The 11,745-nt window shown below is 41.2% G+C and overlaps 1 protein-coding gene across 1 annotated transcript; it reads right to left on the minus strand.

The window, feature by feature from the left end:
• Window positions 1-9,265, minus strand: tacr2 (tachykinin receptor 2). The gene is made up of 9 exons (XM_062386903.1): window positions 9,002-9,265; window positions 6,186-6,271; window positions 6,076-6,145; window positions 5,502-5,797; window positions 2,760-2,954; window positions 1,611-1,761; window positions 1,310-1,429; window positions 1,147-1,223; window positions 1-1,057 (listed from the first exon to the last, which is right to left on the minus strand). The coding sequence occupies exons 2-9, from the start codon at window positions 6,260-6,262 to the stop codon at window positions 745-747; spliced, it is 1,299 nt and encodes a 432-aa protein (XP_062242887.1). The 5' UTR covers window positions 6,263-6,271; window positions 9,002-9,265; the 3' UTR covers window positions 1-744.
• Between the last annotated feature and the right edge of the window lie 2,480 nt (window positions 9,266-11,745).

Below are 11,745 nucleotides of genomic sequence, written 5' to 3' on the forward strand. Positions count from 1 at the left end.
GGTTCTTTTTCTTTTTATATTGTTCTTTTATTTAGATAATGACCTGACTGTAAATGTGCAACCATCACACCAATTGTATATATTTACATTTGCACTTCATCAGCATATTTCACATGAATATTCTCAGTAGATGTCAATGTTACATTTCACAACAGATTCAGTAGCAGCACTTAACATTTAATCAGGACTCTTCACTGACCATGAGAAATATTACAGAAGTCTGAACCAGTGAAATCACAACATAAGCGAGACACACTTCTTGACGTGACGGTGACATTTAAGAAGAACTACACTACACTTACAATAGAACATCATAGTTAGCAGCTTTTCTTTAAAAGAGAGGGAAGAAGAAAAGCAAACAGTGACGGAAGGATTTAGAAGATGGAGCATGGGAGCTGTAAGAGAAAGAGATGAAAGATGGAGGGATTTATATACAGACTCAGCAGCAAATGCCAACACTGCCAGAATCAGCTGATCATTTATTCAGTGTGCAGATGTGTTTTCACATGTTTAATATGACCATGTTGGCATTAACAGCAACAGCTTCTAATTCACATTGAGTAGTTTATATAAAAACATGTTCCTATTCCCAGGTCACGTGGACAACACATCCCTTCCTGTCCAGGTGGATGAACGTTGGCACAGTTTGTACCGCTCTGATTGGCTGTCGGTGGCCTCTTTGTGGAGTTCAGCTCTGCAGAAGAGCCCTGCTGTCTTCCCACTAAGAATTGCCTCATCCTGACTTCACTGGTTGTGCTCCATAAGTTTGTCGGCTGCTGATTTTGGGTCCTCCAGACTCTTCACCCCGTGTGTGTTGTTCGCCGACGTGCATTTGTCAAGACGCACAGAAGCGTCGCTCTCCGGGTTCAGCTCAGTTTTGATGTCTGAGTCGAGGGCGCTTGTCTTGATGGAGGCTCGTGTGTACGAGGCGTCGTTGCGGTTGCTGCGTGTCATGGTCACTCTGAAGGTGTGTGTGTGCCGCAGCTCCATCTTGTCCTCCTCCGACAATTTGATGAAGGGACACCAAGCAAAGGCGTGACGGAAACCAGCACGGAACCTGCAGAAAGACGGCAGAGTTATTTTTTCTGCTTCCTGTTTTGGGGGATGATGGAACTTGAGGTTTGGATTTTTCTAATTTTGTTTTACCTTTGGTTTAGACAGCAGTAAATTATAGGATTGTACATAGTGGAACTCATCGCCAGCCAGAATATGGCCAGGTACACCTGCAGAGGAGAGGAAACATGAAGCCCAGTAAAAAGACAACACAGATTATACAGTGTGGCTAAAAGGCAGAGGGGCAGCTGCTGACCTGCTGAATGTAATGTTGTTTATAAATGTCTCTGTTGAAGGATCCCAGTATGAAGTAGGTGTGGTAGGGCAGCCAGCAGAGGGCAAAGGTCACCACCACGACAACCATCATCTTCACCACCTATAGAGAATCACAGATTAATGATACATATGTCACTGCTGTGTTTTTCCTCTTCAGCTATTTGTTTTGTTCAGCTCAGCTGAATCTATTCCAGCTTGTCTGAGCACTTTTATCAAAGAGACACATTAAAAGGGCAGAGTCCTTGTTTCAAACAGCAGAACGAATGGAAGTGTGTGTTGACCTTTCTCTTGGCTGTCATCTGGCTGTGGTAATGCTCCGTTGCCTCCCCTGGGATGTGTCCGCCCCACAGTGTTTGGCCGACCAAGCTGTAGGTCACCAGCATCACCAGCAGAGGGAGGACGTAGATCAGCAATATCAATGCAAACTGGTAACTACGGAGGGTGAAGGAGAAAGAGAGACAAAGAGGGGGAAAGAGAAAGAGAAAGAGAGAGAGAGAGAGAGAGAGAGAGAGAAAGAAAAAGAAAAAGAAAAAGAAAAAGAAAAAGAGAAAGAGAAAGAGAAAGAGAAAGAGAAAGAGAAAAAGAGAAAGCAAGAGATGGTCATAAACTGATTTAAACAAACAAAAACTAGATTCAGACTTTGGACTGTCCTCACTGATCATCAGGGACACAAAACGAAACACTTCACTATTGTGCTGTTGTCCTTTTCTAATCTTGTTCTGTGGGTGGATTATGGAGGGGTCATGTCTTTATTATGATATGCACTTTGTACATTCACACCAACGGAATCGTTTGGTACTTGAGTGATTCCAATTGGTGCTTGTCGATGCTCATGTCTGTCTGTGAGCACTCCATCGTTTGATTTTTTTTATAATCCTGCATACTTTGATTCTTGAGTCTTTAAAACAACAATGGTTCATTAGTCATTATTTCATGTTTTCATTGTGAGGTTATGAGCCCACATTTTGTGAATGGTTAATAAGTGTCTTCTGCTGAAATAACCACCCACTCCATGTACTGACTTGGACTGACATTTACAGGTGCAGACATAAGTGCATACAAATACTTCTTATTTTTAGAAGTGTAATTACTCTGTAACAGGAAGAATCAAACAGTCATTATGTGCTTAAGAGACACACTAGAGGACAGGCACCATTCAAATGTAATAACTGAGCTGTCCTATATGAAGGCTGACAGGTTTATAATTATAAAATCTTGCTGTACGCTGATCTGCAGATGTTATGTTTTAAATGCTATTTGAGTTAAATTAAATTTATTATGTAATATAGATAGTAAATGGTGTGTGTCTTCACTCACAAGCAGATATATGATGGATGCATGTGTGGAGCATAGACGGCTTTTTATTTCACGTCATAAATCAGCCTTGTTGTAAATGCCACTGTTTCTTTCAATCAATCTTGTTTATTCACCTCAGTTGATGTTTTCCTCCGTAATCATCAGGCCAGTTGACCATGCACACGGTCCTGGGGTAATAAAACCTGGTCACGCTGTAGTAGCACTGAGGGAAGGCCAATGAAACCGCCACGATCCAAATCACAGCGATCACGACCTTTGTGGAGGTGGAGGAGAGGCGGGGCTTCAGAGGGTGGATGATGGCCATATACCTGAGAAAGCAATGAAGGGTTTATTTGTGTAGGTGTTTCTGCATCTTTGTCTGCAGACGCACATTCAGATATCTGATCTAAATCAGGGGAATAGATGTAACGTGTGTCTCTTGCACCTCTCTCCTGCTTTGAAATCTGTGTCACAAGGGGTAAAAAGACTCAAACTTAAAAATCATGGCGATTTAAAGTTATTTCTGTGTTATATTTCATAATGTGAATTTAAAAGTTAATTTGTTCAAACTAATAAGCTTTACAATGACATCAAGATAAATGAATATCCTGTAATTCAAACTAATAACGATGTATGAAAGGTCTTCTTCTCTTCAATTCAAAGTCAATTGTTTCAAGGCCCTTGAAGAATCTAATGGACAACAAGCTGAGACATATTCATGCATAAATCTGCATTTGATTAAAAATTCTAAAGATGTATTCTCTCTCTCTCTCTCTCTCTCTCTCTCTCTCTCTCTCTCTCTCTCTCTCTCTCTAAGCCATTAAGCAAAGTTTTAATCACAACATCTTATTCCTCCCTCTATCATATCTCTGTAATATAAACAACTCAAAGACACAGCAACTTGAAACTGCAGATATTCATCATCAAACTTAAAACACATCCTGCATATTCATCATGGTGATTTTCATGGATTCCAAGAAATTATTTTGTGAATTATCTTTCAAGCAGAAGGGACTGAATAATCATGAAACTGATATTAACTTAAGAAAATACTCATTGGTCATTTACATCAAATGGTTAACTAAAATAATGATGATAAAAAACAATAATCCTGATGGCCATGGTGACTTACCGTTAATTTTATACAAAGTAATTCAATACTTGCTTGGCATCATTGCTCAGTGTTATTATCACCATTATAGACAAATGATTAAACTATGACTATGAATCACTCATCTGAATTATTCAGGACTGACAGCATGAAAACATTTGAAATGCTGCTCCTCTATTATCTCATTTTTCATTCTATGGACAATCATACTGTGATCTTGCACAGAACGATTTTCATTAAAGATGAAATTCCAATTTGTTACAGGTTCGTTACTGGCTGATGTGATGAATGAAAAAATATTAATAACGTATAAGACTAGTGCAAGTGAAATAATAAATCATGAATCAGAAAAACCTTTTGTGAAATAAGCACTCTCTTTCACTTTCTTTTACATCAACCTTATCTGTCACTTCTCCTTTTCTCTCTTACTTCCATTGACCTTGCTGTGTTTCGATTGGCACCTGTCACATCAGCCTCACATCTGGGAACACAAACTCCCCCTTCAGGGTGGCTGTGGCGGCAGCAGCGGTTAGGTCTCATGTCTCTTAATGAATGTGGATCATGTTGCACAGTTTATATATTTACTGTGTGATTGAATCAGTTGCCGCATCAGATCAATAAAGTCACGTAAAGTGATGATTCCACAAACTGGAAAGTAATGGGGATGAATTGTCGCGTTGTGACCAGATATCCCACCTGGTCTGATTCCTGCATGTCGCGGCACATTCATCACTACACCTGCCCCGGGCCCCAGTGAGCCCCAACGTCTGTCAGGAACACTTATGATAGAATAGTATTATCATCTAATGAAACTTTGTTCTCTGAGGAAACTGCATCACAGTGTAGGTAGAGTAGGTTTTTGGATTGAAATGCAGCCTCATACAACATCCCTCTCTCGTTTGAAAGCTTTAGTTTGTGTCGAAAAAAATGAGGTTCAGCTCTGTGGTCATTTGGGAGGCTATAATCACTGCTGTTGTGCAGAACTGAAAAGTAAATGCGTGTGTTCCAAAAAATGTAAAACACCTGCTGTCTGAAGTAACAGCCTCTTAAATGAACACAAGCATCATAAAGAGCATGTTATTGATCTGCTGTAACTTGTAGCATCAGATCGTACACGTTGGAGTGTGAAGTGGCCACTGAGTCCCATGTTACAGACTGAAACTTCAAGCTCCACTGAGCATTCATGACATCTGTATCTGTGCTGCCTGTTGACCCATACTCTATCTCCTTCATGCTGCGTTTTCATCCGTATTGGGGGGACAGTTCCTGCAGCTGATGATGCTTCAAGTGAAGCTGGAGTGTCTGAATGACTGGCCACTTCACAGGGAGTTGCTGTTTAACTATTAATTAAACGTCAGATCGATCACATATTATTGAGACCACTTTTACAGTGCACTCTGTAATTGAAATCCACAGACAGAGCCACAAGAAGACCTGGCAGATGGTGCAGTACAGATAATGTATTATAGTTAAAAGAGGTATCTGATAATACAGCTTGTTTTCCATACTGCTGGGCTGACTGATTGAGTAGCTGGTCATCCAGCCCTTTTTGACCATTTGTATAATGCAGCTGCTTAATGGGGTCTAGGAGCCGAGGATTAGTCATTCCATTAGTGGCTAATGGTTGCTTCGTCACAGCTATAGGGGCTGACAGGCTCATTTCCATGTCATTCTGGATGTAAGAGTATCAGCTAAATGGTAATATAATTATATTTGAGACAATTCAAAGTTTAGGCTATTATGGTTTTTGCACAATCTTTCCTACCTGTCCACCGCGATGGCAGCCATGGAGTATATTGATGAAAACATTGCAGTGATGGGGAAAAAGTTCTGAAATCTGCAGTAGCCCAGACCGAAGTACCAGTCGTTGTGAAGTGCATAGACAAAGTTAAAAAGGGTGTTGAAGGTTGCCATGGAGACGTCGGAGAAGGCCAGGTTGACGATGAAGTAGTTGGTCACGGTCCTCATGCGTCGGTGAGCGAGGATAATCCAGATGACTGTGACATTTCCAGTGATGGACACCACGATGATTAGGGTGTAGGCTATAGCCCACAGAGCCACCTGAGAGAGGGGGAGAGGAGAGGAGAGGAGAGGAGAGGAGAGGAGGACAAGTAAGAGCAACAAGATATCAAAATAATAAACTGTCAAATTAACTCAACAAGATAACAAGAAAACATTATGTTCTAAATTGTGGCTTATTTGAAATTACTGGTTTTGTTTTATTTTACCATTTCCCATTATGTCACAGCTGGATTATAGACAACAGGCTTTTAACGTTTTAAACATTTGAGGAAATCCAACCCTGAGACTTCACCATGTGATATCTGTGTTCCTCTCACCTGCCAGTCTGGCTGTTGGAACTGATTCCCAGTGGTCTCGTTCCCGTCCTCCCTCCAGTCGTCGGTGACCAGTGGTCTCGTTCCCGTCCTCCCTCCAGTCGTCGGTGACTGAGAAGGGAAATGATGTGGCCTCCGTGTCTCGTTCAATGTGTTGAATAAGACTGTCGACGTCCATATTTTCCTCCATGTTCACCTGCTGACAGAAACTTTCTCTATTACTGGATGTACTTTGTGTGTCATGCGTAATGAGACTGACTGGTGGATCTGTATGCTGCTTAAGGAGCCTTATACATGTATAAAGGTGTGGGGTGTATTTTCCCCTTTCAAAGAAACACAGTATACAACAGACATCAGAACCAGACTCAGAATCAGAATCAGATTTATTTTAATTGCCAAGTATATTTACACATACAAGAAATTGCCTTGGTATGGTTGGTGTATTGGACATAAAAACAACAAGCGGACATTAAACAACATTACCTCTATGACACATATTCTTCCATTTTATGTGAAATAGGCTATTTTCTTTCAGGGTTTCATATAAGAGTTGCTTTAATTCTGTTTTATTTTAACCTTTTTGAAGCCTGTTTTTCAGATTTAAGGTCAGTTATTCATTTTCTGTGTTAAGGCATTCGGCTCTCTGAGCATCCGCAGACTTAAGTTAATAATCATGCATAATATCGCTCTTGTGGCAAGTTTCACAGTTTCCAGATAACCTTATCTTACAGTTGCATGTAGCAGTGTCAATAAACGCTTCCCTAGTACATCAAATAAAGCATGCCACACTTGTGACTGTTATTAAAACCAAAATTAATTAATAACCAAACGTGCACACAGTCCATGCATTTGGCACACTCACAACAGCAGGGCGGTCTGGCTGTACAGTGAGCGCAACAGTGTGGCACAAGTGATAAATCCATGCATTGGAGAACCCAGGGGATAATACCTCACAAAGACAATATCATCCCTCCACTGTGCCATACCTCTCTATTCACGCGGCTGAGTGGTCAGTTCGATCATCAGGTTGTCCAATTCACCGCAGCATATGTCCAAATATCAGACTTCTTCTGCGCCATGGACAGCGAGGTCCATCCAGTAATCCATCAAGACATCGCTGCTCTCCCTCCCGTCGTCACACACACGCGCACACTCTCTCTCTCTCTCCTGGAATGTGGAACTTTCTTATTATGGCACAAGCTGCTAAGAGTGACGGAGACGCACAAACAGGCACGCGACTGTGCGCGTGGAGCTGCGCCAACTGCGCGGGGGGGCGAGGAAGAGGGAGAGGAAAAAGGAGAGTAGCTGTTGGACACTCGGTTTTCTGTGATGAAATGCTGCAAAAATAACTATTCTTGTGTTAACGTGAGAGAGAGAGAGAGAGAGAGAGAGAGAGAGAGAGAGAGAGAGAGAGAGAGAGAGTATGTGAAAATGCAAAAATAGTAAATGGAATATTGGAGGGGAGAGATGTGATTGAATTGGTTTTGCATGACTCCAAATCAAGACGGAAATGAAGAGAAATGAGACCAAATGAGTGAGGTGATGAAAGAAAGGTGATGAGATCTGCAGACATGGATTCCCAGCTCTCCTTGAAATCTGATCAGTTTTGTGGCTCTTACCTGTGAAGCTGCCTCGGTCATTTCTATACGTGGGGTCATTTCTATTTCTTGCTGCCAATTTTCCGGTTCCTACAAGATCTCTGTAGGCCTCTGTGGATGTTTTTGAAGTTGTGCTTGAGGCCATCCCGAATCAGCACGGTACCTATAGCTAACTCGATTCTTTCTCTAATGATCACACCCATAACTCAGACACTCAGGAAAGAGGTGGTCAGTGGAGCAATATTTTTGAAATGTACTTGGATTTTCCCCACAGGATGGGTGTTTCACAAATGTGAACTGATTTCAGAGCTGAAAATAGGAATTATCAAGTAAGCAATGGGTTTTCAGCTAGTCGCAGTCACACATTTAGAAAAGCTGCTGGTGTGAATGTTGATGGAATTATGGCTAAACACTTTGAAAATATTAAAAGGTATTAAAATATGTGTGTTAAATAGGTGATTTAACTCCACATGTGTCATGTTGATACGTCTTATATGTGTACCCTACCCATATTCAATTCTTTCCTAAGCTATCCTAACCTAACCTATCCTACCCATATCCAGCCTTATCCTACCCTACCCTATCCTATCCTATCCAACCTATCCTTCCAATCCTTCCTATCCTAAACCTATTAAACCTTAAGCAAGCCTATGCCTTTGGAAATATCCAGTAAAGCCACTTCTTCAGACAAAATGAAAAAAGAATGGGTTGCCAAAGGTTGCAGCACTGAGGACATCACTCAGTCATCTCTATGTATTGATTGACAAATCCTTCAGCCCTACAGCTGTGAGATGCTCTCTGTGCCATGGTTATAAAGAACCACACCCTGTCGTCTATCATAGTGATGGCAAACAGTGCTTTCATAACTGACTTGCAAAGGGTTTTGAGGAAAAAATATGAATGGCAGTTTTGGTGGTGATGATGCAGATCTTCTGTGCTGAAGATGAGAGATTGATCACAATGATGCTGAGACTGGCCCTGATGGAGCCCCCTGGAAGAATAAAGGGACCCGCAAAATTCTTCAGCATTGTGAGGGAGCAAGTGGATTCCTTCTATAAAGAAATGGTCGAACTTTAGCACAGCGCCAAGCCCCCTTACTTCATTCACTGTCATTCTTAAAATATTAAGTCTGGTTAGCTAGAGTTAAGCCCAGACTTACATTCATAAGAGTGTCTGGAAATGAATTAGGGGCAAGTGGGCTCAGCTTTCCAGTGGATAACAGTTCCACCTCACAGAATTACATTTCTGATCCAGCAGGTCAGATATAATGGGCTGGTCTGTGCCTGTGCCTTTTTCTATTTGTAAATGTGACATCCCCCCGGCATAATTACCTCTCTTCCAGCATGACAGCTCGAGGGCTGGTTCAGAGCCGGGGCTTAATCTCAAACCAGTTCTTCGTGTTTTGACAGCCAAAGATCCCGGCTCTCAGCCAGGAAAACTGATTCAAGAGCGACGATAACACTTTGCTAGTCCAGAAATGACAGCTGTTGCTGATACCTCTCTTTCCTACTGTTATATATTTACTTGTTCTTTCTGTGTCTTTTATTCTCACCCGACTACCACTTTGTTTCTTGTTGTTCATTACATTTGTACTCTTTCTGTATGTCTCCTCCCTCTTGCTCTGTGTGAACCTCCCTCTCTGGGGAAATCAGCATTTGGACTGTGTTCACAAGTGTTTGCACAGCAAAGAGTGGATTGCGGCAGTCTGATCTCATTCAGCTGGGCTCATTCTGTCATTTTTTTCTTGAAGGGTAAAAGGTAGGGGAAATCAAATGTTCTACCAAGGTGGTGTAATGCTGCCTCCCGAGGCGCTGTGGTTAAAGGAGTGGGGATACTGTGGGGACTGACTATTCATTGCCTGATGAGGAAGCAGTGACATATCTTGTCTATCACTAACTTGCTCTAACAAAGACATAAGACTGCAAGAACTCACACTGCTCCATAACTTGGATGCAAAGTTAAACACTACAAAAAACTACATCCGACTGCATGTATATGTTGCACATTGTACCTATAGTCAGTTGACAGGGAACCTCGTCCAGATATGTTGTAAGACAAACTAAAACATCAATTCTAGATTTATCATTGTCAAGGTTAATCCAAACCACTCTTGTTAGGTTTTCAGAACTAAGAATTAATTATGATGAAACATGAAACTGTTTTGGTTCTCTAAATTTTGCTTTTCTCTGTTGTCAGTCCAAGGTCTTTTCCCTTTTGAAGAAGATAAGAGAAGTCACTGTGACCTCAAAAACATGAATTTGGCTTCTTGAACATGATATCAGAAGTCAGACTTTACGAAATTTTTGACCAGTTGTCACTTGGAACGAAATATTAACTAAATTGATTTCAATGGTCAAAGGTCACAGTGACCTCATGTGATCTAGAAAAAAATGCACGGCAACTAAACTGTAATGATTGTTGTTGGCATAGAAACGTGGAGCAGTAATTGTAGCTATGCAGTTGCTGTGAATAGTGGACTCTGCATGATGACAGGGTTATCACTTTGTCTTAGAAGTGACTTCATGAAAACGATGATTCAGAGACTGAACAGTAACACACCAAACAACATGTGTCCTCAGCTGAACGGCTGCTGGTGAGAGTTGACTTTAGCCCATGGTGGAGACATGGGTGTGGCAACAGGGTATGGGAAAGGAGGACGTTTTAATATGTTTGTGTCTGAGAACCGCCTTCATTTCCTTGATTGGAGACTGCATCAACAATGTGGTCGGAGACTCCTTGAGGCCCCATGTCACCAGTTTTCACCCAAAAGCTTCATAATGGTAAAGGTTAGGTTGAAGACTAGAATGTCTAAATGTGTGTGTGTGTGAGATGTACCTGTGGTGGGGGTGGTACAATGTGGGGCCCTCCAGGTTCCTTTTGCCTCAAAATCACTTTAAACGCTCCTGGCTTTTGACACTTTGCAAACTCTGTTCGAATCTGAGCTTAACAGCACTCGAATCAAACACAACCCTATTGAAATACCTCACTACGTTTATATTTGTGAGCATTTATACTTATACTTGATCCATGTGTGGTTACTGTGATTCAGAGGTATTATTCTATTCACCAGTAACAGAGCAGCTGGTGAGTGTAACAGGTGGAAGTCAGAAATTCAATAAGTGACGATTTGGGCTTTTTTTATCTAAGGGTTTTATTGGATGTGTCTCTGTGGCTCATTATAATTCACCAACAGGGGGTGAATTAAAATTACATGGTATGGGCATAGAAAGTGTATGGTTTTAAGTGGTTATTGATCAATAAAGTCTGCCATACCAGTTCTGTAAGGGCACAATTGATTAATTAATGATGTTTCATTAGCTGTTTCATAAGATGGCACAAATGGAACCTATATTAAATATAGCTTGTGTGCCTCAAGCTAGTTTGTAAATCTTAATTATTACTTTCAGCAGACTGAAACCAGATCAGGAAAACTTCATTCTATTAAAGAGACGCCACACCCCAATTCAAAGAGAAAAATGTACTCAGTACTACTTGTTGTAGAAGCATTGTTTTTATGCTGCCATCTTGGCCAGAAGGTTTATAACCTAATCTCAGAGATTTTTACAGCATGAAGTATAATGAGAAGGAAACACAGATACCTACACAGGAATAAGAGGCTGTATTTTATTTATGGGATAGTAAAGTGTTGCTTGAAGAGCACTTCTTTTCCGCAATCTACTTCGGATGAATTATAAGTGTATAAAAACATGCATTGGGTCATGCCAAATCGACAACACAGATGTCTCCGGAGTGTGAGGTGGGGGATAGACCAGCTTTCTATGGACATTATACTAGGTGGCCATGTGGAGAAAGTCCACAGAAAGTCTGGACGCTCTCACTTGGACATTCACGTTCAAACATCTCCTCCAGAGAAAATAGGGAGAATCTGAGCTAATTGTATTCACTTTAACACATAAGAGGCTGAGGCCATCTCCCAGACTCAGTCCAAATGGGAACATCATTAAGGGGTTTCACTTACGTCTATAGGAATATGAAGGGACCTTGTGGCCATTTCTAAGTCCATTAGAGCAGAGTTATAAAATTAAAAATCCACCACTTTCGTCCCAAACTCCTG

The sequence above is a fragment of the Platichthys flesus genome, chromosome 1 (genome assembly GCF_949316205.1).
Source record: "Platichthys flesus chromosome 1, fPlaFle2.1, whole genome shotgun sequence".
NCBI lineage: Eukaryota > Metazoa > Chordata > Actinopteri > Pleuronectiformes > Pleuronectidae > Platichthys > Platichthys flesus.

What these genes read in the sequence shown, in the direction of transcription:
- tacr2 (XM_062386903.1), bottom strand. Translation starts at nt 6,262, where the DNA reads ATGGAGGAAAATATGGACGTCGACAGTCTTATTCAACACATTGAACGA. An exon ending in TCCAACAGCCAGACTGGCAG is followed by an intron (nt 5,798 to 6,075) that starts GTGAGAGGAACA and finishes CCCCTCTCTCAG; the next exon opens with GTGGCTCTGTGGGCTATAGC. An exon ending in TACTGCTGTCTAAACCAAAG is followed by an intron (nt 1,058 to 1,146) that starts GTAAAACAAAAT and finishes GTCTTTCTGCAG; the next exon opens with GTTCCGTGCTGGTTTCCGTC.